The sequence below is a fragment of the Anomaloglossus baeobatrachus genome, chromosome 1 (assembly GCF_048569485.1).
Source record: "Anomaloglossus baeobatrachus isolate aAnoBae1 chromosome 1, aAnoBae1.hap1, whole genome shotgun sequence".
NCBI lineage: Eukaryota > Metazoa > Chordata > Amphibia > Anura > Aromobatidae > Anomaloglossus > Anomaloglossus baeobatrachus.
In genome coordinates, this window is record NC_134353.1 from 936,114,717 (window position 1) to 936,142,410 (window position 27,694).

The 27,694-nt window shown below is 43.7% G+C and overlaps 1 protein-coding gene across 1 annotated transcript in view; it reads right to left on the reverse strand.

Annotated features, from left to right (window-relative positions):
- Window positions 1-6,852: 6,852 nt before the first annotated feature.
- The window catches only part of ADAMTS12 (ADAM metallopeptidase with thrombospondin type 1 motif 12), a 182,468-nt gene continuing 161,626 nt past the window's right edge, over window positions 6,853-27,694 (reverse strand). The window contains exons 17-19 of the mRNA XM_075330036.1: window positions 24,338-24,484; window positions 19,466-19,622; window positions 6,853-7,947 (exon numbers count right to left, since the gene is read on the reverse strand). Of these exons, the coding sequence (XP_075186151.1) occupies window positions 7,808-7,947; window positions 19,466-19,622; window positions 24,338-24,484 (444 nt within the window). The 3' untranslated portion in view covers window positions 6,853-7,807. The remainder of the gene's footprint in view (window positions 7,948-19,465; window positions 19,623-24,337; window positions 24,485-27,694) is intronic.

Genomic DNA, 27,694 nt, shown 5'->3' on the forward strand with positions numbered 1-27,694 from the left:
GAATCAGGCCCTTGCTGTAAAGTATGAGGAGACAATGTGGCTAACAACTTTTAGACACTTCTATTAAAGGTAATCTAACACTTGGTTTTGGCAACGCTATCTGAGAGCAGCATTATGTAGGGACAGAGTCTCTGATTTCAGCGTCACTTACTTGATTGCTTGCTGTATAGTTTTGATAAAATCATTGTGGTTTGTCTCTGCTTCAGATCTAACAGTGCTCTGAACGTTCGTCTTTGTATAATGCCACCCACACCACCGATTGGCAGCTTACTGTGAGCTCTGTGCATAGGGAAAAAGCTGCCAATTGGTGGTGAGGGCAGGGTTATGTCATGCAGAAGGATTACATGGCATGAGACAACTAGTCCTGTAGTGATAATAAAACACTAAAGTTATTGAACCTACAGAAAGCAGCCCAGTAAGTGACAACACTGGAATCAAGCTCTCTGCCTCTTCATTATGCTGCTCTCAGATTACATAGCAAAAACCTACTAACAGATTCCCTTTAAGATTTACACTAGAAAATGTAACAAATATGATGTAAACCTGAAAGTGCTTATAGGAGGGGGGTATAGAATTCCCTTTCTGACTTTAGGACAATCTAACTGTACAATAAATTTCTTAAAGGGGTTTTCCTAGAATGAGATTAAATGGCATCCCTGATTTATTGTAAACTACAGCCTTTCCTAGTCATGTTTTAGTATGGACTGCAGACTGAAGATATATAGCTCCCGACACCTATTTTAATTGGCAAGAGCTGTATCACACATACCTCAGTCAGTAAGAGTTTGGCTGTAATGTATTAAGAAATATATCTCTTCCTCACTGAACACAATAGGGATATCTCCAGCTTCATCCTCCTCAATGTTCGTTTCCAGTTTGATGACTGCTGTAAAGCTGTCAAACAGGAGGAGGAGGATGAAGCTGGAGATCTCCTTTTCCTGGATAACGTAGGTTAAAACATATTTCTTCACAGATCAGAGCCAGCCTCTGACTGAGGAATTTGTGATACAGGTCTTGTCAGTTGAGACACAGGTTTCAGGAGCTGTATGTATTCAATCTGCAGCCTGTACGGACACATGACTAGGTTGGGCTGCAGTTTGAATTATATCAGGGATGCTATAAGGCTGCTGATAAGTCTTTGGCTTTGTGATTTTTTTTTTGCTTCTATGGTAACGAATGTTACATCACATGAAAACCTCACGTGTGTAATATATGTTTTCATAATTTTGTGTTTGTTGCTTATGGCAACAGTGTTTTGTGCACGTGGGAAAACAAAATGGCGGAGTTTAATGCGATATTCACTGCAACTGAGAGCAGAGGAGGATAAAATTCTTGCTTCTGCAATGAAAGTCCAAGAAGGATATTCATGGTGACATGTCGCAGACATTGGGGGATCAATGCCCTTCATATTCCACAGTTAAGAACTGGGTTGCCAAATTTAAAACGGGCCACTTCAGCAGCAATGATGAGGAATGTCCTGGACAACTGAGAGTGGTTGTTGTTCCGGAGATCATCGATGCTGTGCACCCTCATACTGGAGAATCCACGAATTTCAGCTAAAGCCATAGCAGACATCATGGGGATTATCCGTAAACATGTTTATGTCATTATCCATGAACAGTTGGACACGAGGAAGTGATCTGCAAAGTGGGTTCCCAAATGTTTGACAACAGATCAGAGAAGCATGCGAGTGAAAACTTCCCGGTGCATTTGTCAGCGTTTCCGGACTGATAAGAACTTGCTGGATCGGCTGGTCACTATGGGTGAGACCTGGATTTATTTGTATGACCCTGAAAACAAGGAGCAATCAAAAGAGTGGAGGCACAGTGGTTCTCCTCATTCAAAGAAGTTCAGGGTGCAAAAATCAGCCACTAAGGTGATGGCATCTGTGTCCTGGGATAAGAAGGGCGTGGTGCTAGTGGACTACCTTCAAAAGGGTTCCACCATCAATGCAAGGTATTACATTTAACTTTTGGACCAATTGAAGGCAGCTCTGAAGGCCAAAAGGCGCGGCAATCTGTCCTAAGGAACCTTGTTCCTGCAAGACAACGCCTCCACTCACACTGCACAAGTGACCACGGCAAACCTGGCAGAGCTGGGCTTCCAGCTGGTGACCACCCACCTTATTCACCAGATCTAGCTCCCTCCAACTATCATCTGTTTCCAAACCTGAAGAAATACCTCAAGGGCACCAAATATTTCCCACCATTTCTGATAACATGGCTGCTACAGATGCCTGGTTTGAGGCACAACCTAAATCCTTCTTTCTGCTAGGCTTACAGAACTTGGAATACCGATGTAAGAAGTGTGTTGTCATCAGTGGAGAGTATGTGGGAGAAATGTAAAGTTTCATCATCCTATCTCGTTTCTTTCTGGGCAAAGCCAAAGACTTATCTGCAGATCCTTGTATTTTATGTCATTTTTGGAGAACCCCTTAAAGTAGCATAGACCTTTTAATACATTTGGTGCATTTTTTTTAATTTCCTCTAGCATATTTTATTATTTTTTTTAAAAATAAATTACATCATAACAGAAGACAATTGTGTTTTTTTTTCTTTCTTCTATTAGGGCTCCTTTACACGAGTTTATGGAAGAAAAAAAAGCATATTTTTCTTTTGTTTTAATACCAGACATTTAATTTTGAAGAAACTGCTGCCGCCATCGTGACTCTTAATATACAATGAATGGAAACATTTATAAAACATAATGTCCTTTATTTTTATTTCACAGTTATAATTCCATCGGTCCAATACAAAGGATCTTTCACATCCGGGGAATTATTTTCTGAGATACGGCGCGAACAAGCGAGTGTCCATACAGGATAATCATACACTGAGAAATAATGGCTCCTTGTGGACACAACACTTATATTAATGATACCAACAGGTATACTGTAATATCCGAAGGTGGAGAATGGAAGCAGCCTGAGAATCTGGTCGTACGTGTCCAGAAAGTCTGCATTCTGGGAGCCTCTAATGCGGGCGTCACACGGTACGATCTATTGTGCAATCGCACGAGCGATCGTACCCGCCCCCGTCGTTTGTGCGTCACGGGAAAATCACTGCCCATAGCACACAAAGTCAGTAACCCCCCGTCACATCTACTTACCTGCTGAGTGACCTCGCTGTGGGCGGCGAACATCCTTTTCCTGAAGGGGGAGGGACGTTCGGCGTCACAGCGACGTCACACAGCGGACGCCCAATAGAAGCAGAGGGGCGGAGATGAGCAGGACGAAAACATCCCGCCCACCTCCTTCCTTCCGCATAGCCGGCGGGACGCAGGTAAGCTGTGTTCATCGTTCTTGGGGTGTCACACGGAGCGATGTGTGCTGCCCCGGGTACGATGAACAACCGGCGCCATGAAAAATAAACAATTTTTTTAAAATAAGCGACGAGTACACGACTCACGATTTGTGACGGATTCAGTGTCGCTCGGAGGTGTCACACGAAACGACGTCGCAAACGATGCTGGATGTGCGTCACGAAAACAATGACCCTGACGATGCATCGCACAATAGATCGTCTCGTGTGACGCCCGCATAAGACTTTGCAGGAAAGTTGGCCCCGGCCCTAATACCTGATTGTGCCTATAGGGCCCCTCTGTCACATAAGACACTAATATAAAAATGTAAGTTGACAGGACGGACCCTTCTACAGATTGTGCATTAGGGCCCTGGAAGGTTTCAGTTATGTCTCTGCAGATAATGGTCATCTAGATATGAAGGGAAGAATGCAACCTAACCTCACCTGTAGCATTGAGATTGTGGGAGCGGCATTCGTCTCTGATGAGACAGAAAAGTTATTAATTAGCACCACTTTATAATTAGCACCGGGTGAGCTAAAGTCATTAGCACAAAAATAAATTACAGACGTTTGTTAGGAAATGTGGAAGAACGGAGTCACTGATGTACAACCCGTCATTTTATGAGCACCTTCAGGCGCAGCACCATCTAGTAATTAGCACCTGTAGAAGAAAATACTACAGCACCATCTATAGGTACTTTAGTACCAGGAGATCTCACTTTTTTGCATATGTAAACACATATATATAAGGGGAGACCAAGTCGGCACCGGCAGCTCCTTCATGTCTTCCAGGGAGCAGCAGTGCAGCTGACGGATGGACATGATTATGCTTTTGTTAATGACCACAGTAGCTACTATAGAGTTACTCTTCTATTATTCTTCTTTGTTTATGATCTGGTAGCTTTTTCTTTGCTGGTGGCAGCCAGATGTCCACGTTGCAGCTGCACCTCCACCCATATATTGTAACAAGTAGAGTTGGTCCAATGGCTGCTATAAGTAATAGATCTGGAGGCTCGGACAGCACCACAGTAGGGATTGTTCAAAGACGAGCATTTTTTTTTTTCTGATTATGGACACATTTCTCGTACCTGATTGGCTGTGAATAATCTCACTGTTTCCTTTTAAAAATTATGTATACAGTGAGAAATATAGGTATTAGATACACTGCCACTTTTGCAAGTTTTCCTCAAACAATGGAGAAGTCTAAGTGAGATAGGAAAAGATAGGAGAATTTCATATACTTTACCTGTTGGGCCAGGAGCGAACCCAGAATAAGATTATACAGATACATAGAGATACATCCTTACATAGCAGTGTATTTCTATTTCCCAGTATTCTAGAGGTGAAGAAATAATCAGATTGCTTTGTTCCTATAAAATTACTAAAAAATAAAAAAATTGCAAAAAGGTCAATTACCGCATTTTTCGTTTTAGAAGATGCACCCCAAATATAAAAATAAAATATAGAGATAAAAAAAGAAAAAATAATAGAAAAAGGGGTCTGTGTTATACTCCGGTGGTGTCTTACCGGAGGGGGGCGGCAACAGTGGTGGAGTGGAGTCACAGGAGGCAGGGGTGGTGCTGGAGTAGGGCGATGCTGCAGTGGGAGCTGTTCTGGCTGCGGTGGAGGCTGTTCTGGCTGCGGTGGGGGCTGTGCTGGCTGCGGTGGGGGCTGTGCCGGCTGTGGTGGGGGCTGAGCTGACTGCGGTGGGGGCTGTGCTGGCTGCGGTGGGGGCTGAGCTACCTGTGGGTGCCTTGCTGGCTGTGTGGAGCAGGATGGTACAGCGGGTGTCACAGACATTTTTTCGGCGATGCAGACTTCAAAGAAATTGAGCTCTCTGTTCAATGACAAGCCAAGATCTCATCTGCACATGCGCCACTTCCGGGCACTATTTTCCTTAAGTCCGCCGCTGGGAGATCAATGGACCGGAAGCAACGCTTGTGCAGATGAGATCTTGAGCCGAGAGCTCCATCTGCGCATGTGCTGACTCTGGACGCCATTATTTGAAGCCCGCACCACCAACAGAGTATCTGGGACACCCGCCGCACTGCCTTGCTGTACACAGCCCCGACCGCAGCCAGCACAGCCCCACACCACACCCAGCACAGTGCCCCGCAGCCAGCACAGCACCCATTCGTTACCTTCCGGTAAGCTACATTTGCATTATAAGATGCACCCCTCATTTTCCTCTCAATTTTTTGGGGGGAAAAGTGCGTCTTCTAATCCGAAAAATATGGTGTTTTCTAGTTACAAAAATGATAATTTTCTCTTTTTTTGTGAGAGTCCCTGGTACTTCAATCAACAACCTTTACAGTTGCAAGAAGGAGGTAAACCTTTGAGCCACTGGCTCTGGTGATGTCCCAGGGAGAATTTTGTATACTTGAAGCTACAGTGCATCCTGTCTCCACAAGCAGATAATACTGGCACATAGAGATACATTATATATACAGTATATATCAGTGTATATCTATAATCCTGTATTCCAGATGGAGAATAAAACATTTTTTTTTCTATTAAATAACTAAAAATAATAAAAAAAATGAAAGAATGACATTTCAATGCGCTTTTTTTTAAAAAATAAACATCAAAAATCAGCAAATAACTTGGACATATTTGGTGTCCCTGTAATCATAATGACCTGAACAATGCAGCGATTTATGGTGATTGGAAAAATAGTATGAAAACATGGTGTGATTGGTTATATTTCTCTAGTAAACCATAAAATGTAATAAAAATGTAACCCCTAGGGGTACTTTGCACGTTGCGACATCGCTACTGCGATATCGTCGGGGTCAAATCGAAAGTGAGGCACATCCGGCACCGGTAACGACGTCGCAACGTATAAAGCCTAGAAGCACCGATAAACGATCGCAAAAGCGTCAAAAATCGGTGATCTGTGTAGTGTCGGTCATTTCCATAATTTCTCTGCAGCGACAGGTACGATGTTGTTCCTCGTTCATGCGGCAGCACACATCGCTGTGTGTGAAGCCGCAGGAGTGAGGAACATCTCCTTACCTGCCTCCACCGGCTATGAGGAAGGAAGGAGGTGGGCGGGATGTTTACGTCCCGCTCATTTCCGCCCCTCCGCTTCTATTGGCCGCCTGCCGTGTGACGCCGCTGTGACGCCGCACGACCCGCCCCCCCTAGGAAGGAGGCGGGTCGCCAGCCAGAGCGACGTCGCAGGGCAGGTAAGTGCGTGTGAAGCTGCCGTAGCGATAATGTTCACTACGGCAGCTATCACAAGATATTGCATCTGTGACGGGGCGGGGACTATCGCGCTCGGCATCGCTACAATCGGCTAGCGATGTCGCAGCGTGCAAAGTACCCCTAAGACTGTGTTCACATGTAGTGTAAATGCTGCATTTTTTCTACTGCTTTTTTTTCGGCATGTTTTCAGCAGGTGTCTGCAGATCAGTTTAAAAATGAAGCACACTGGGCAGGAGATGTCTATAAATGTCATCCACTTTGCTGCAACTGTAAGACGCTGCATTTTTTACATGAAAAACTCAGTTAGTCTCTGCTGTCAAGCAGCCAGGGGCGGTGTCAGAGAGAGAGAATTGAAGAAGATACGTGGACTGCAAGTGCACATGGAACATCCAGCGCACTTGCAGTATAATTTTCATGTGGATAAAAATAAGGATTTCTCTGCAGTGAAGCAACAGATTGGGATGATATTGGTCTTGTTGCCTCACTACCTCTGCTTGCCCTCCCAAACCACAGCAAGCAGGCTTTATTTAAAGGAATTGTCCTGGATAAGAAAATATGGCTGCTTTCATCCAGAAATCTCATATCTGTCATTGGATTATTTGATGGATCTGTGCTGCAATACCAGACATAAATATCAACTGGGGAGGCGCTGTCTCTGGAAGAAAACAGAATTTTTTACTCCTGAACAATCCCTTTATTCTTCCTGTTGGTCGATCCTGCAAGAAAACTGACATACAGTGATCCTATAGTTAAATGCCTAAAGGTTGTTTTAAAAGGAAAGCGTGGCACCGGTGACAGCCACCTAATGTCTGTGGCTGCCCGCCGACACTTCTGTAAACTGCTGACATATTACTGCCTCTGACTTTTATAGTGCCCGGTATTCTGAGATGAGATATCACACTGTCCCTATGACAACACTTCCTGTTCCTATATTGTCAATGAGCAGGTAGTGTTGTCATAGGGAAAAGTGGAGAAAAAGTTCTGCAAAGAAATACAAAATTCTGACCTTTTTCACATTGAAAAAACCCCCCAACATACTAATGGGTAAATGAGCGCAGATCTTCTAATATATCTGCAATGAGAGGAGCATTATAAATTACAATTTCCTGGACAGTGATTGTATTCCTTTCTGCTCATCATCATTGTGATGACACCTATTGGCAGAATTCGGAATTGCAAAACAGTTCAAAAAATAAAATCTTGATCAGTTGTTGGATTGTTGGTGTCGCAGCGGCGGATACGTCACTATTCGTTATGGCTGAGCTCAGTGCGGTAATGGATTTGATGGAAACAATGACTCAGCCTCCGGGAGGGGAATCCTCATTTCTTGCGCATGTGAAGCAGCACTGAGACTGGATGCCTTTCAGAGAGCATTTCCCGACAGATCTCACGGTATTGCAGAAATTAACTGACAGCTTGTCTTTTTTGCAGGATAAATCTGTGCAAAGAGAGAAAGGAAACATCAGACGGAATAAACTTAGGTCTTCAACACGTTTTGTTATACATGTGTTTATTAACTTTGTGTATATTGTAGCAACACAAAAAAACAAGGGCAAAAAGGGCAAATTGGACATAATTTCATGCAAAACTACAAAAATGGGATGGACAAAATGAATGGCACCTTTGCAAAATTGTGAGTAAACAACTTTGTTTCAAGCATGTGATGCTCCTTCAAACTCCCCTCTAGGAAGTAACAGGTGTGGGCAATATGAAAATCACACCTGAAACCAGATAAAAAGGGGAGAAGTTGACTCAATATTTGCATTGTGTGTATGTGCCACATTAAGCATGAACAGATAGAGGAGAAGAGAACTGTCTGAGGACTAAATAACCAAAATTGTTGAAAAATATCAACAATCTCAGGGCTGCAAGCCCATCTCCAGAGATCTTGATGTTTTTTTGTCCATGGTGCACAATATAATCAAGAGGTTTATAACCCATGGCACTGTAGATAATCTCCCTGGATGTGGACGTAGGAGAAAAATTGATGAAAGGTTGTAAAGTAACATAGTCCAGATCGTGGATAAGCCCCAAACAAATGCCAAATAAATTTTAGCTGTACTGCAAACTCAGGGGCATCTGTGTCAGAGTGAACTATCCATCTACATGTGAATGAAATGAAATGCTATGGAGGAGACCCAAGAGGACCCCACTGCTGACACAGAGAAATAAAAAAGCTAGACTGCAGTTTGCCAAAATGTACATAAGTAACAAAATTCCTCCTTAGAAAGCATCTTATGGACTGTTGTGGCCAAGGTACAGCTTTTTGGTAAAGAACATCATTCTACTGTTTACTGAAAACGGAATGAGACCTACAACAAAAAGAACGCAGAACCTACAGTCAGGTATGGTGGAGAACAGAGATGTTTGGAGCTGTTTTACTCCCTTTGGCAGTGGGGGCCTCAACTGTGTGCAAGACATCATGAAATCTTAAGATTACCAAAGGATTTTGGGTGGCAATGTAGTGACCAGTGTCAGATTCTGGATGTGCGTCTTATGTCAGGGGTCTTCCAGAAGGACAATGACCCCAGACACTTCAAAAAGCCCCCAGAAATGGATGGAAACAAAGCGCTGGAGAGATCTGAAGTGGCAACAATGAGTCCGGATCTAAATCCCATTGACACCTGTGGAGAGATCTAAAAATTGCTGTTGGGAGAAGAGAAGACGCCTTCAAATATGAGAGACCTGGAGCAGTTTATAAAGAAGAGTCCGAGATTCCAGGTGAGAGGAGTAAGAAGCTTGTGGATGGGTATAGGAGGCGACTGATTGTAGTTATTGGTTAGAAAGGGTAAAGGATGTGCAACCAAATATTAAGTTGAGGGGGACAACAATTTTGTCTAAACCATTCTTCGTATTTTCGTGTGAAATACTGTCTAATTTGCCTTGTCCTTTGTTTTTTTTTGTGTTGTTCCAATACACACAAAGGAAATAAACTTCTGTATAACAAAAAATGGGTAAGTGCAATAATTCTCTGGGAGAAATACTTCATTTTCTGGAACAATTTCAAGGGTGTCAACACTTTTGGCCATGACAGTATATATATATATATATATATATATATACATATATATACAGGGTGGTCCAAAAGTAGGTGGACAGTATGTGTGATAGGGTTATCAAACATGGTCTAAAGTGAAACTGACTCGGTTGCCCTTAGCAACCAATCAGATTCCACCTTTCATTTTCCAAAGAGTCTGTGAAGAATGAAAGGTGGAATCTGATTGGTTGCTAAGGGCAACTGAGTCAGTTTCACTTTACACCATGTTTGATAACCCTATTAAACACACTGTCCACCTACTTTTGGACCACCCTGTGTATATACTGTATGTCATACATATAAGCAAGCTGTGGTATTATATTGGGCATCCTCTTGTGGAGAACAATTTATTACACCTATTATGCCAGACATAGTCCATTATTAATGACAACCGCAGAGGCAAAAATGGCTATAACAGAAGAACGACTTGTACAGCAGCTCCAGGCCAAGAATTCAATTCTATATTAAATGTTACACATCTGTGATCTTATTCGGCCGGGAAATGAAAGGTCTCAATACGAGGAAGAAGTTAGGATCAAAAAGTGTCAAACATGAAATAATACCGTAACATATATTGTATGGTTTCCCTGCTAAAATGATGGTTGTTTCATTACATATCTCTATAGTAATTGGGCTTCCACTTTTCCTATACAAAGCTACAAATATCCTGCACCAACAGTCAAATGATAGGATTCTGCTTCCTACAGCCACCACTAGGGGGAGCTCACTGTACACTATGTTATTATAGAGCTCAGTGTCTGAACAGAATGCAGTAAGCTCCCCCTAGTGGTGGCAAACTGAAGTTTATTAAATACCACCAGAAGGGAAATCAGAACGCTGTATTAGAAAATAATGATTCTGCTTCTTACAGCCACCACTAGGGGGAACTCACTGTACACTATGCTATTATAGAGCTCAATGTCTGGACAGTATGCAATCAGCTCCCCCTAGTGGTGGCAGATTGAAGTTTATAAAGTCAGTGCGCTGTATTAGAAAATAAAGATTCTGCTTCTTACAGCCACCACTAGGGGGAACTCACTGTACACTATGCTATTATAGAGCTCAATGTCTGGACAGTATGCAATCAGTTCCCCCTAGTGGTGGCAGATTGAAGTTTATAAAGTCAGTGCGCTGTATTAGAAAATAAAGATTCTGCTTCCTACAGCCACCACTAGGGGGAGATCACTGTACACTATGCTATTATAGAGCTCAATGTCTGAACAGAATGCAGTGAGCTCCCCCTAGTGGTGGCAGACTGAAGTTTATAAGTTACATCCAGAAGGGAATTCGGAGTGCTGTATTAGAAAATAATGATTCTGCTTCCTACAGCCACCACTAGGGGGAGCTCACTGTACACTGTTATTGTAGAGCTCAATGTCTGGACAGTATGCAGTGAGCTCCCCCTAGTGGTGGCAGACTGAAGTTTATAAATTACCTCCAGAAGAAAAGTCAGAGTGCTGTATTAGAAAATAAAGATTCTGCTTCCTACAGCCACCACTAGGGGGAGCTCACTGTACACTATGCTATTATAGAGCTCAATGTCTGAACAGTATGCAGTGAGCTCCCCCTAGTGGTGGCAGACTGAAGTTTACAAATTACCTCCAAGCCTATGCAGGGGTTTCGGAGCGTTGCTTTAGAACAAAAAAAGGATAAAGATATAGTATAATATAATTATAATGTGCTAAATAAAAAACAAAGAATAGATAATAATAATGGGTGACACATGGCCACGGCTCTGACGGCAGCACATTTTTTTTTCTCACATGCTGGTCCCTTTGGTCACACAGCGCAGTGATACAATAGTCTCCATTTCCATCTCATCCCGCGGTACATTGTATCCGATAACCTATAGCACATTGTCTTACGATTCCTCCCCAGATCCAATGATGTAAATAATGCAGACATTACAGATATTCATTATCTCCATTTTCCGTGGATATTTTGAGAGCACAGCGGGGCCTGTAAACAATAATGTGCTGGAGCGAGGACATCGCACTAATTGTAGGCACCTAGAAAACGAGTGTCCCTGGTTAACATCCATAGAAAATCATCTGTTACATTGTCAGATAAATTGCAGATAATTGTCTGATCGGAGACGTAACCTTCCTGTAATATACACTGAATGCTACATTGTGACAATAAAGGAATAGAAATCATTCAATTGCACAAGTGCTACATACACCAGAGGGTGAGACGCTCGGCTGGTATCTGCTGTGACTCATATCAGGTCCATAGACTGTGGAGACGTACCACCCTACCTGTGAATCCCACCGACAAAGACCAGCTATCCGGCTGGTTTCAGTTAATCCCTTTGCTGCCCGCATCCTCCACCACATTTTTTTGCCTAGGATTGTCCAGCTGCTTTCAGTTAATCCCTTTGCTGACTGCATTCTCCACCAAATTTTTTATCCTAGGATTGTCTGGCTTGTTTTAGTTAAATACTTTTCTGCCCGCATCCTCCACCAAATTTTTTATCCTAGCATTTTCTGGTTGTTTCAGTTAATCACTTTGCTGCCCGCATCCTCCACCAAATTTTTTTGCCTAGGATTGTCTGGCTTGTTTCAGTTAATCCCTTTGCTGCCCGCATCCTCCACCAAATTTTTTTGCCTATGATTGTCTGGCTTGTTTCAGTTAATCCCTTTGCTGCCCGCATCCTCCACCAAATTTCTTTTGCCTAGGACTGTCCACCAGCCTCAATGCGACCCTTACAGTATAGGAACTCCGGCACACTCACTATCGCCCTTAGAGACACAGTAAATAGGAAGACGTGAAGTTGATGTCAAAATCCTTTTCTTTTTATTTTGTAGTGAAAAATGTGCAAAAAGTGCTGTACAATAGTCCGCCAATCACAACGTTTCGGCCAATATGGCCTTCTTCAGGTCGGGCAGACTTAAGAATAGAGGGACACAAAGTGGATGAATATACACAGGACACTATTGCTTGACCAATGCTGGGGTGCTGTATGGATCAAAATATGCAAAATAGTTAATTTCGGAATGCACTATAGGTAGAGGATGGCACTGTTATAAAAAGACGCATCAATCCCAGACATTGTACTTAATTAGTAATGTGGTGGTGCATGGTCATGCACAAAGGGTCTGAATTACATCGGAGCCAACACCTCAGTGATCTATAGTATGTGGATAAGTCTCTGACGTAATCGGGAGCCTAAGATAGCCTGTGGAATGCGGTGATTCCTGGAGTAATGTGCAGGGGCCAAGGGTAAGAGGCCACAATACGGTCACAAAATGATCAGCAGTTGGAAGAAGATGGGTGCTGGTCCAGGTAACTACCTGACTGAGACTCCACTGGTATTTGATCTGGATAGGGATCCTTGGAATGTAGTGGTAGGAGTCCGGGTAGCATGTGCCTGCGTGGTGTCGGAAGTGAACCGCACGTCCTATCTATGATTCACTCCCGACACCACGCAGGCACATGCTACGCGGACTCCTACCACTACATTCCAAGGATCCCTATCCAGATCAAATACCAGTGGAGTCTCAGTCAGGTAGTTACCTGGACCAGCACCCATCTTCTTCCAACTGCTGATCATTTTGTGACCATATTGTGGCCTCTTACCCTTGGCCCCTGCACATTACTCCAGGAATCACCGCATTCCACAGGCTATCTTAGGCTCCCGATTACGTCAGAGACTTATCCACATACTATAGATCACTGAGGTGTTGGCTCCGATGTAATTCAGACCCTTTGTGCATGACCATGCACCACCACATTACTGATTAAGTACAATGTCTGGGATTGATGCGTCTTTTTATAACAGTGCCATCCTCTACCTATAGTGCATTCCGAAATTGACTATTTTGCATATTTTGATCCATACAGCACCCCAGCATTGGTCAAGCAATAGTGTCCTGTGTGCCTGTCCGACCTGAAGAAGGCCATATTGGCCGAAACGTTGTGATTGGCGGACTATTGTACAGCACTTTTTGCACATTTTTCACTGCAAAATAAAAAGAAAAGGATTTTGACATCAACTTCACGTCTTCCTATTTACTGTGTCTCTAAGGGCGATAGTGAGTGTGCCGGAGTTCCTATACTATTTGACTTATTTTTCTCCTGAGCACCCACAAGAGGTGATGCGAGGTTTTCTCTGCATCAATGCGACCCTTGTCCTTACAGTGTTTTTACATTTTACTAACATAAGAAAATGTTTATTAGGTAACCAATACAAATATATGGTAGAATTCACACTGAGGTGACCATGCCAGAGAAAACATTGATGTAGTGGTCACGATTGTTAGGTGATAAAATAAGAGGATTAGTGCCAAGAAATGAGAAATGTCAGTCTGTAGGGACAGGGCTATACATATATTAGTGTGATGTACTTGGACTATAATGACAATAATCTGGTATACGGTATATACCAATGTATCCATCCATTAGGCCTTGACTGTCCGGACTGTATGAAAACTGTCCTCCATATTAGTAATTCACAGATCCCTGCTCAGACTCATTTCCCATTACTTAAGCAGAGTCATGTAATTGCCTGAGGACATATTGTACTGATATCGCCATTAGGAGCATTGTGCAGATCACTGCGGAACAATTAATTCACTTAGATACTTTACGTATAGATAAGTACATTACATTTAGTTCTGCAGAACGATCTGATGTCCTTGTTAACTACAACAAAGAATTGGGAAAAGTTTCATCTGTTCTCGTCATCTCTGTTTTCTATAATCTCATCCATGTTATTAAAAGGAGCCCAACATTAGGAATTCGGCCCCCAGCCCGTTCTTCTACAGCTTTGGAGGCTTTATTCCCAAGTCTGTTTAAAGTCGCATAGTGTGGAGCAATTCTCCGGAGAAGTCAGACTGGGTACGTCATCACCCACCACCGGTACTGTGCGCAGGTGGACTGTCCACCGGACATACGCCAGAAACAGCTGAATGGAGCTTGTAGTTGTGTGCCCATCCTGTGGAACATCAATCAAGCCAGAAGGGGACCAGAACGAAGAAGCGCATCTTGGTAAGCAGGTTGGTGACTATTTTGGGGAGGGGGGGGTAATTCCTGAGGACAGGCTCTTTTAGGGGTACTTTGCAAGCTGCGAGATCGCAGGTGCGATGTCCGTGGGGTCAAATCAAAAGTGACGCACATCCGGCGTCGCTCTCGTCATCGCAGTATGTGAATCCTTTTACATACGATTAACGCGCGCAAAAGCGTCGATATCGTTTGATCGTTGTAGGGTGCGACATTTTCATAATTTTGCAGCTGCAACGGTACGATGTTGTTCATCGTTCCCGAGGCAGCACACATCGCTCCGTGTGACACCCCGGGAACGACGAACACAGCTTACCTACGTCCCGCCGGCAATGCAGAAGGACGGAGGTGGGCGGGATGTTTACGTCCCGCTCATCTCCGCCCCTCCGCTTCTATTGGCCGCCTGCCGTGTGACGTCGCTGTGACGCCGCACGACCCGCACCCTTAGGAAGAAGGCGGGTCGCCGGCCAGAGCGACGTCGCAGGGCAGGTAAGTGCATGTGAAGCTGCCGTAGCGTTAATATTTGCTACGGCAGCAATCACAAGATATCGCACCTGCGACGGGGGCGGGGACTATCGCTGCAGCGTCGGTAACACATTGTTACCGATGTCGCAGCGTGCAAAGTACCCCTTAGAGTAGATACTAATGGATTGATCTTTTTTTTTTTTTTTTTTACTGAATCTTTTAAAATACAGTATAAGACATATAAGAAGGCTTTGTAAATTGTTTATTAATAATGGCCTCCATCCTTGTGGAGACGACTTGGTGAGTAATCACATGGGGACATTACTTCAAGATTCAATTTGACTGAACCTTTCCCTCCCTAAAATAAATACCTGTCAGTTTAGAAATAAGGAAATGGTTAAGGTGAGTGATGTTAGATGACTCCATGTTTACAAAAGGGAGGAAAAGTTTCAGTTATGCTCCCAGTGGCAATTGTTTTAGCTATATGTGTCCAGGGGATGCTTCCTCCCACTTGAAGCTCAGACTTCCAGTATACAGAGCAAAGGATGGTTCCTCCGCCTCAGAGCCAGTATTTCCAATGTCCAGAGGATCATTCTTCCCCCTTAGAACTAAGACATCCTGTATCCATACGATAGTTTCTCCCCCTTGGAGCTAAGACTTCATATGTCCAGAGCATTTTTCTTGCTCCTAAGAGCCAAGACTTCCTTTTTCTAGAGAATGGTTCTTCCTCCTCAGAGTCAAGATTTCCTGTGTCCATACGATAGTTCCTCCCACTCAGAGTCAAGACTCTCTATGTCACAGATTTGTTCCTCCCCCTTAGAACTAATACTTCTAGTGTCCAGATGATGATTCCTCCCCCTCCGAGACAAGACTTCCTATATCCAGAGGATTTTTTCCCCCCTTAGAACTAAGACATTCTGCGTCCATAAGATAGTTCCTCCACTTTGGAGCTAAGACTTCCTGTGTCCAGAGGATGGTTCTTCCTCTTCAGAGCCAAGACTTCCTGTGTTCAGAAGATGGTTTCTCCTCCTCAGAGCTAAGACTTCCTGTGTCCAGAGGATGGTTCCTCCCACTTGGAGTCTAGACTTTTTATGTCACAGAATTGTTTCTCCCCCTTAGAACTAATACTTCCAGTGTCCAGAAGATGGTTCCTCCCCCTCAAAGACAAGACTTCCTATGTCCAGAGGATTTTCCCCCCTTAGAACTAAAGGCCCTGTTACACGCAACAACGTATTAACGATATATCGCCGGGGTCACGGATTCCGTAATGCACATCCGGCATAGTTAGCGTCGTCGTTGCGTGTGACAACAACAAGCGGCCGTTAACGATGGAAAAATACTCACCAAATCGTCCATCGTTCACACGTTGTTCATTTTAAAAAACATTGTTGAGGACGCAGGTTGTTCGTCGTTCCCGAGGCAGCACACATCGCTATGTGTGACACCTAGGGAACGATGAACTACAGCTTACCTGCGGCTGCCGGCAATGAGGAAGGAAGGAGGTGGGCGGGATATTATGGCCGCTCATCTCCGCCCCTCCGCTTCTATTGGGCGGCCGCTTAGTGACGCCACTGTGACGCCGCACGAACCGCCCCCTTAGAAAGGAGGCGGTTCACCAGTCACAGCGACTTCGCTAGGCAGGTAAGTCCGTGTGACGGCTCCTAACGATATTGTGCGCCACGGGCAGCGATTTGCCCGTGACGCACAAACGACAGGGGCGGGTACGCTCGCTAGCGATATTGATATCGCTGCGTGTAAAGCCACCTTAAGACATCCTATGTCCATAAGTTAGTTCCTCCCCTTTGGAGCTAAGACTTCCATTGTCCAGAGGATGGTTCTTCCTATTCAGAGCCAAGACTTCCTGTGTCCTGAGGATTATTTTTCCTCCTTAGAACTAAGACATCCTGCGTCCATAAGACAGTTCCTACCACTTAAAGCTAAGACTTCCTGTGTCCAGAGGATGGTTCCTCCCCCTCGGAGCCAATATTTCTTATGTTCAGAGGATAGTTTCTCCCACTTGCAGTCAAGACTTTCTATGTCACAGAATTGTTCCTGTACCTTAGATCTAACACTTTCTGTGTCCAGAGGATGGTTCCTCCCCTTCAGAGCCAAGACTTCCTATGTTCAAAGGAGGATGGTTCTCCCTCTCACAGCCAAAACTTACAATGTCCAGAGAATGGTTCATCCTCCTTAGAGCCAAGACGTCTTGTGTCCAGAGGATGGTTTACATACTCTCTTTGTCCAGAGGATGTTTCCACCCCCTCAGAGATAAGACTTTCTGTGTCTAGTGGATGGTCCGTCCCCCTCGGAGCTATGTGGATCTGGCATTATTTTTACAGGAAACCTGTCTTCCCCCCCATAAAGCACTGGCTCTGTCTATTAGGTTAAGTTTGTAAATTGAGTATTTGGTGCATTTTTTGTGCTGTGTATTTCCAGGCGCAATAAACAAGGTGGGTTACAGTTAAAATGTATGAGATCTAAATATCTTTCATGTTTACTGCACTTTTTATTTTTTTACACTGCATAAACTGACTGTGCAATTTTGAAATCTGCACCATGACAATCTCTGGGGGTGAATATGCTTTTAATATGGGGATTTTTATGAAATGAGGAAAATCTGCAAATAAAAATCACATATATGTTTTTATTGCAGAAATGCACTATAAATCAATGTAATTCTGTATATAACAGTATAAAGTTTTATCAAAGCTAAGTAAAGGCTGCTTTACATGCATCGATTTGGCCAGCGATCGCATGTGCGATCGAACCCGCCCCCATCGTTTCTGCGATACGGGCAATTTCTTACCCGTGTCGCACAAACTCGTAACCCCCCGTCACATGTACTTACCTTCCAAACGACCTCGCTGTGGGCGGCGAACATCCACTTCCTGAAGGGGGAGGGACATTCGGCGTCACAGCGACGTGACACAGCGGCCGGCCAATAGAAGCGGAGGGGCGGAGATGAGCGGGATGTAAACATCCCGCCCACCTCCTTCCTTCCGCATTGGCGGCGGCCACAGGTAAGCTGCAGTTCATCGTTCCCGGGGTGTCACACGGAGCGATGTGTGCTGCCCCGGGAAAGATGAACAACTGGAAGTTCGATTTTTAGAAAATGAGCGACGTGTCAGCGATGAACGAGAAGGTGAGTATTTCTGCTCGTTCACCGTCGTACGTAGCTGTCACACTAATGATGCCGGATGTGCGTCACTTACGACGTGACCACGCCGACATCTCGTTAGATATATCGTAGCCTGTAAAGCCCGCTTTACAGGTAATCTTCAAGACAAAGCAGCTTTACTTAAAACATGAAATACCAACAATAGACAAAAACTGCAGCAGAAAAAAGGCGACAAAACTGCATAAAAAAATGCACTAAAAAATGTAATGAAAATAACGCAAGTAACCGAATTTAGTTATTGGTGCAGAAAATCTGCAACTCACCAAACATTCATCCTGGGAGCGTAGACTTATATGTATAATGGCAGATCTGAATTGTACTGGAGCGGACTAACAGGCTACTGGGAACAACATGCGGTACGCTCACACCTGAGAAAGCTCAAAAGAGAGCACACCACACTCTCTCAGAGGGCTTTCTCAGGTGTGAGTGTACCGCATGTTACGTGGAAGTACCAAGCGAACGGCAAAAGGAAGAGTAAGGGAACCCCTGTGTCTAGGGAAAGGTAAGATGGTGACCCCTGACCAAACCTACTGCTGGTCCCTGGGTCCCTCACCACCCTAGATAGGTTCCACACCCATGTGCCAAGCCAGATAAGTGACCCAAGGTATCCCTAGTGCTGGTCCCTGGGGTTCCCTACCACACTACCTGGTTCCGCACCTATGCGTTGAGCTGGATACCTGACCCTAGGTATCCCTAGTTCTGGTCCCTGGGGTCCCTCACCACCCTAGATAGGTTCCGCATCTATGCGCCAAACCGGATACCTGACCCTAGGTATCCCTAGTGCTGGACCCTAAATATGGAAAGGATGGGATGAGCTCTTCGTCAACCCCACTAAACACTATAGATGACACAAACAGGACACACAAGGTAAATACAAGAACTACTTATCTACAGATGACAAAGGTAGAAGTTCAACAAAGTTTTCAGCAACAATACCACACGTGAGTACAAGCGACCTGCTTGCATCTAGAACTTGAATGAACTGAAAATATCACCAGCATCAGTCCAAGGAAGAAAGGGGTATTTAAGCACCCAGAGAATACTGATGATCAGCAGCTGGTTGGAAGGCAAACTTCTTCTGGGTCCAAGAGGGGAGAGAGATGAATCCAGCAGAAAAGATACCTATACCAATGAACACTGACAACAGGAACAATAGAAAGTCAGGGAGCATTTTGCGCAGCCAGACACTGTGACCTTCTATTGCCAGAAACCACATGACTATCTGACAAACGTGAAAGGCTCATGTTTTTGCATTTCTGCTTGTATGAAACTTACCTGGGACTTTAGAGCATTCCTGGATATTACACGAATGACTTTCCTGAGGTTTCGGTTCTTTTCTTTCGCAATCACTATTGTTCATTGTCCGGTTATTACCGGTGTCGACGCACTGCACGGTTCTTTGTTGGACGCCCTCCCCACACGATGACGAACACTGGAACAGACATTAAGGGAAGTGAATTCTACTTTTCTTATGAGCTCAGATTTTCATTAATTATAACGTAAAGAAACTTTGGAATATAACGGGCAGAAGTAAAACAAGAGTGAGACTATGTAATACCTCACTCAGGGATTCATATAGTTTATGTGCCTTGTATCACGATCTGCCGACACTTAGCGCCATTCGAGATTATGTCCTTGGAGAATGACATCACAAGATGTTTTCACGTTTTCACTCAGTCACCCAAAATGCCTTAATTCCAGATAAGTATAAACCTGAATGATACCGCTCATCAGAAGTATTACTAATGTTGGTAAAGGAATTCATTTTTAGCCCAAGTTCGTTGGGAGTGGACCTCCTGACAGTCCTGTGATGTTGATTTTTGGAGGAAAGAAGGATCAAATGTTTTGTATATGTATATTCATAGTGAGATGACTCTGCTCACTCAGCCCCAGTCTACACAGCAAAGCTGACAAGTGGCTGCAGAAATGAGGAAGTGTCAGTTGTGGCCTGATCTAATGTTCTCCAAGATATTTTATGTCGGCAGTCACAAAGAAATACAAAATATAAAAAGAAAAATTCACTAAAATATGATATTACATGACGGCTTCTGGTCATAATAGTATGATGGATCCAAAAGGGGCACCTGATGGTCTCTGTCATCCTGACAACAAGACTCTGCGGTCAGTGATATTTTCCGGTATTCAGTGAGGATCAGTAATGTTCTATCACATAATAAGACCAGAAAAATATGCACAGCAATCTGGGTGACACGACAGGGGAGAGAGGCTATACCGGCCGCATAAGACAACAAAAAGTAAGGGGGAAGGAATGCCTTGTAGCTAGGGAAAGGGGGAAGTGGTGACCCCTGATTACAACTTGCAGCTCACCCTCACTGCCCTCACCAACCCTATACAGGTTCTGCACATGTTGTCAAGCTGGAATACTTAGGGCCCTGTCTTACCATTCCAAATGGGAGCTAAGTAAGGATGAAGGGTATGAGCACTAAGTCAACACCACTAACACTAAAGAAAAACACAAGCGAATAATACAGGGGAAACACAACTGCAATCAGCACAGCCCGGGTAGATAGCGAAAGACAAAACACTAATCTGAGCTGCAGCAACGACAGAAGTCTGGAGCAACAGAAGACGACCTCTCCAGGGCTCAGCAAGGAACAAGCTATAAACTGCACCCAAACCACCCCAGGGTGAGGTTAACAAAGGAAGTCAGAGGCTGGCAACTGAGAGGAAAACTGACAGTTTCCCAGGGTCATGAAGTCCGCAACTGCAGAAACAGGAAACTGTCAGATAAAAATACGTGCTGCTAATCTGTGGGATTTTCTAGCACTTGTTGCCACTGGATTGTCAGCTGGACGTGACAGATCCGTGACACTGGGGCCACATAAAAGCACCTCACAATTAGGGATGACCTTGTACACTGACAAGATAAATTTTCACATTTTACAATATGTAACATGACACAATGTCCCGGTGTCATGGGGGGTCAACTAAAAAATGGTCTATAATAGAAACGTCAGAAATAATTATATAGGTGAAGTAATTTGCTGCCGATCATTGGGAATGGTCTGATCATTTCTACCAGTGATTACAAAGGAAATTTGCACTTTTTTTGACGTATGTAAGTAATGTTCATGAAGAAGTGGATCATTTTAATGACGTTAATCGCAGCTCAGATAGATGATAAATGGTTTATGAGATTGCAGGAAAGAATGAATGTAAATGTTACATATAATAACAGTAACAGGAATAGTGTATTATAAAAATTACATATAATACATCTATATAATAACTGTAAAATACGAATACATATACATTAGTACTGCTACTTCTGCTACTACTAAAAATACATCTAATATGTTATATACAGTTGAAACAAGAAGTTTACATACAAGGGTGCCATTACTTTCAGGTCTATACATATATATACAGCGCCTTGCGAAAGTATTTGACCCCTTTGAATTTTTCAACCTTTTCCCACATTTTAGGCTTCAAACATAAAGATAAATAAATTAAATTTTATGGTGAAGAATCAACAACAAGTGGATACAATTGTGAAGGTGAATGATATTTATTGCTTATTTTAAACTTTTGTAGAAAATAAATAACTGAAAATTGGGGCGTGCAATATTATTCATCCCCTTTACTTTCAGTGCAGCAAACTCACTCCAGAAGTTCATTGAGGATCTCTGAATGATCCAATGTTGTCCTAAATGACTGATAATGATAAATATAATCCTGTGTGTAATCAAGTCTCCGTATAAATGCACCTGCTCTGTGATAGTCTGATTGTTCTGTTTGAAGCGCAGATAGCATCATGAAGACCAAGGAACACAACAGGCAGGTCCGTGATACTGTTGTGGAGAAGTTTAAAGCTGGATTTGGTTGTAAAAAGATTTCCACAACTTTAAACATCCCAAGAAGCACTGTGCAAGCGATCATATTGAAATGGAAGGAGCATCATACCACTGCAAATCTACCAAGACCCGGCCGTCCCTCAAAAATTTCATCTCAAACAAAGGAGAAGACTGATCAGAGATGCAGCGAAGAGGCCCATGATCCCTCTGGATGATCTGCAGAGATCTACAGCTGAGGTGGGAGAGTCTGTCCATAGGACAACAATCAGTCATACACTGCACAAATCTGGCCATTATGGAAGAGTGGCAAGAAGAAAGCCATTTCTCAACGATATCCAGAAAAAGTGTCTTTAAAGTCTGCCACAAGCCACCTGGGAGACACCAAACATGTGGAAGAAGGTGCTCTGGTCAGATGAAACCAAAATCGAACTTTTTGGGCACAATGCCAAATGATATGTTTGGCGTAAAAGCAACACAGCTCTTCACCCTGAACACACCATCCCCACTGTCAAACATGGTGGTGGCAGCATCATGGTTTGGGCCTGCTTTTCTTCAGCAGGGACAGGGAAGATGGTTAAAATTGATGGGAAGATGAATGGAGCCAAATACAGGACCATTCTTGAAGAAAACCTGTTGGAGTCTGCAAAAGACCTGAGACTGGGACAAAGATTTGTCTTTCAACAAGACAATGATCCCAAACATAAAGCAAAATCTACAATGGATGGTTCACAAATAAACGTATCCAGGTGTTAGAATGGCCAAGTCACAGTCCAGACCTGAATCCAATCGAGACTCTGTGGAAAGAGCTGAAAACTGCTGTTCACAAACGCCTCCATCCAACCTCACTCAGCTCCAGCTGTTTACAAAGGAAGAACGGGCGAGAATTTCAGTCTCTCCATGTGCAAAACTGATAGACACATACACCAAGAGACTGCATCTGTAATCGCAGCAAAAGGTGGCGCTCAAAGTATTAACTTAAAAGGGCTGAATAATATTGCACGCCCCAATTTTCAGTTTTTTATTTTTTAAAAATGTTTAAAATAAGCAATAAATTTCGTTCTACTTCACAATTGTGTCCCACTTGTTGTTGATTCACCAGAACATTAAGATTTTTATGTTAAAAACTATATCTCCCCTGTAAATAGCCCCTTCTTCATTTGATTGTGGCCCCTAGACCCCGGGTCTGGAGACCCTCGAGCCACGAATAATCACCCCCCTGCTGGAGCAGCACACAATCTCCTGCAGCAGCTTCTCCCCAGAGTTAGTGACACAAGTGCAGAGCTGACCCATCACTGCCATTATCTGTACTCCTAATCAGTGCAGCAAAATGCGAGAAAATAGACTTAGGGCGGCTTTGCACGTTGTGACATTGCACGTGCGATGTCGATGGGGTCAAATCAAAAGTGACGCACATCCGGCGTCGCAGTCGATATCGCAATGTGTAAAACCTTTTTGATACGATGAACGAGCGCAAAAGCGTCGTTATCGTATCATCGCTGCAGCCTCCGACATTTCCATAATGCCGGTGCAGCGACAGGTGCGATGTTGTTCCTCGCTCCTGCGGCAGCACACATCGCTGTGTGTAAAGCCGCAGGAGCGAGGAACCTCACCTTACCTGCCTCCCGGCTGCAATGAGAAGGACGGAGGTGGGCGGGATGTTTACATCCTGCTCATCTCCGCCCCTCCACTTCAATTGGCCGCCTGCCGTGTGATGTCGCTGTGACGCCGCACGACCCGCCCCCTTAGGAAGGAGGCGGGTCGCCGGCCAGAGGGACGTCGCACGGCAGGTATGTGCGTGTGAAACTGCCGTAGCGATAATAATCGCTACGGCAGCTTTCACTAGATATTGCACGTGCGAAGGGGGCGGGACTATCGCTGCAGCATCGGTAACACATTGTTACCGATGTCGCAGCGTGCAAAGCCCGCCTAAGAAAAGACCGGGGTTTGGAAGCCACTTCTTTTTTTTTTTTTTTTTTTACAGCAATGAAGACAAAATACCTGATAAAGTAATTGGTGAAGTTTGACAACTTAATATCTTGGGAAAAATGAAGAAAAAAAATGAAAGTTTAGTTTCCTATTTTTGCAAATGGAGACATATTGCTTGGATATGCATTCATTTTATATCTGGTGGACTTCCAACCCCGGGACGCCCACCAATCCTAACAATCAAAAGGACTACACATTCTTTTCCAGTTTCTCTCTGTACAGCAGCATTCAGGAGACTCCTGGCTCCTCGGGGGCGGGTCCAGTTTTCTGTATAAGCTCGTCTGTGGCGCCCCCTTCAGCATGGGCGGCTCATTTCTCCCATATAACACACTGATATACTTTGTACCTCCGTCCAGTTGCTCGTCCTCCAGCTGACACACGGATCCAAGCTGCAGTTTAATGTAACAATTGGGATCTTTTTCAAATCACACCGATTTTCCTTTGGGCAAAACACGTCTCGCTGACGGGTCCCATTACCACATGTCTTTGAACACTGAAATAAAAGGTAATGCAAAAACTTTCTTTGAAGACATAATGTAACGTACCATAGGGAGAAGATTTTAAAATTATTACCGTGTCTGTGACTAGAGATGAGTGAACTCCCAAGGTTTGGTTCAATTCGTGCTCGCCGAATTTACCTGTGTTCACCAAACAGTTCGATGAACATATCCAAACACCAATGAATTCAATTGGAGGCAAAACGTATGTGTTAGCCAGGGCTAGGATGGCTAGTGTTAGTAAAGGCTAGGGGGGTGCATAAGAAAGAAAATATGGAATAAAGCAGAACAGTTATACTTAGTGACCTTCCCCAGGGCTGTAACACTACTTCCGGGTCCAATCTTTAAAGCCTATACATATTCACTGCTTTCCCCACCCACCGGTAGTCCCGGCGCCTGTGATTGGTTGTAGTCAGCCTGCTCCTCCTCCACACGCTGTCTGCATCCTTATAGTGGTATAGCAATAAAGAAATTAAAAAAAAGTGTAGGGTCCCTCCATATTGTGTTACCCAGAGCAGATAAAGCAGACGGCTACAGGCTGCAACCCCCAGGCATGTGTGTTATCTTGGCTGTGTATCAACATACGAGAGACCCCCCAAAAACGACATGCGTTTGCCCCAATTTTGATAGTCATGATAAAGCCGACAACCGGGGGCTGGTATTATCAGGCTGGGGAGGCCCATGGTTATTAAGCATCTCCAGGTTAAAAATAGCAGCCTGCATCTGTCCAGAATTGTCACATCCATTAGATGCGACAATACTGGTACTTTACCCGGGTCATGAAAGCTGTGATTTGTCAACAAATGACAACTTCCATCAAGCCCTAAATTAGTGATTGGAGGCGTCTATGAGAACCCCATATTACTAATCCTGTAGTCAGATAAACTTGGTGATGTCACAGCTCACAACTTCGGCTCATTCAGCATCTGCCTGAAGCCACAGCAGGAGGTCACATTCTGTACTGTACCCGCACGCTGCAACTTCAGTATGTAGCAGAGCTAGAATCATCGTGGGACCTTGTGTGGATTACGTCAGACCTAGTTATTTGGTGGGTTAATAAAGTGGACAAAGAGGGTGTGGTGTTTTGCATTTTATTTCAAATAAAGGATTTTTTCTGTGTTTGTGTTTTATTTCTTTTTACTTACAGGATCAGTAATGGGGGGTCTCAGACGCCTCCCATCACTAATCTAGCTCTTGATGGCAGCTGTCATTTTTTTGACAAACCACAGCTGTCATTATCCCCTTATATTACCTTGATTGCCACTGCAACAGGGCAATTGGGATGAGCCGGGTAAAGCTCTGATATTTTCACATCTAATGGATGCGACAATTCTGGCGGCTGTAAGCTGCTATTTTTGGCTGGGATGACCCAATAACCATGGGTCTCCCCAGGCTAAGAATACCAGCCCCCAGCTGTTGACTTTATCTGGGCTGAGTATCAAAATTGGAGATGAGTGGGTGACACTGCATGTCGTTTTTTAAAATTAATTACTTAATTAAAAATAATTGCATGGGGTCCCTCGTATGTTGATACACAGTCAAGAAAATGTGCACGGCTGGAGGCTTCAGCCTCCAGATGTCTGCTTTAGCTGCGCTGGGTATCAATATATGGGGGACCCTACGCCATATTTTTTTATTTATTTATATTTACACTCCATTAGGTGACCCAGGCAGCCTCGGTGAGAGCAACCAATCAGAGACACTGTTACAGACAGTGGGGAGTGAATATGCATGAGATGTAATTAATGGACCCAGAAGCAGTGTGACAGCCACGCATGCGGAGACTGGTAAGTGATCCCCTCATCAAACACCCCCCCATCATGCTTCACAACTATCCCAGCCAAAGTCATAATAACAAAGAAGAAAAGCATTATTGCAACTGCGAAAAGTTACTGAACATTGCTGATTTTTGAGAAAAATCCTTGGGTATCTGAACACGAATCCAAATAGGCAAGGCTCGTGCCGAATTTGAGATTGGCGAACCTTTTTCAAACAAGTTCAAACATCTCTGTCTGTGACAACCATTTCTATAACCGGAAACATGTGCAGAGCAGTTGTCACTTCTTATACTAATTCCCGTGAAAGTTCATAGAATTATGCGGGCGACAAACAGCAAAAATAAAAAAAAAAGTGGGTCCAACGTTAACCCCTTCCTTCCACAGTAGTTTTTCCCCTTTTCTTAGACTTCCAAAAGTCATAGTTTTTTTATTTTTTTAGTTGACAAAGGCCTTATGAGGGCTCATTTTTTATTATATGAGTTGAAGCTGTGAATACCACCATTTACTTTATCATACAACGTATGTGAAAAAAGGCAAAAAATAGGGGCGGAATGGTGAAAAAAAAGTGATTCTACCATTGTTGCGTGAGTCTTATTTCATGGAGTTTAGTGTGTGGTAACCATGACCTGTTACATTTAATTACTGTGGTACTGAGAATTTATATCCATTTTTCATGTTTTACTACGAGTATTTGTAAAAAATATGTAAAAAAAATTGGCCAAATTGTGAGACCCAGAACTTTAGTAACTTCCAGTGACTGGAGGTGAAACTGCTAAATAATTCAGATAGTATCCAAAAAACGATGATATCACTAATCAGAAGAGGTTCTGGAGACACCGGCAGGTGGTAGGAGGGTCACAAGCCTCTGACCCAGTGTCCATGGACTACCAAGTTGGCTACTGGATCAGTATCCTGCTAATCTTATTGTTCAGCTCTACTACTGTTGGGGGAGACCGCTAAGGGGTCTTCAGGGTCACAGAGACGGATTCCAAATCAAATCTGCGCAGATGTATGTGTGAGGAAAAATGACCACACAGAGACATGTCTCTATCCGGGTAAAGCTCAATGCTCTGATAACCCATATATTATAAAATACACACAGTTATTCAGTTCAACACTGTCTTTGATTGGTTGGAGATAACTGACAAAGTCTATATAGTACGTTATCAGCCTGCTACTGGCTTTCTAATACCATTTTGAACCAGCTACTGAATACTTCTTTGTTCATTGTACATTTTAGCTTCATCATCTTGGTTAGTAAGAGATAAAGCCTCAGCTTCACATCCCAGCTGGTGAGAACCAACATGTTATGAATACAATCAGTGTGTTATGAATACTTGCATTGTTCAGCCTAGCATATTTTGTTTCAATAACACATTGAAAAGGCACATACATCCTGGTATCCACATCAGCATCTGAGCAATAATC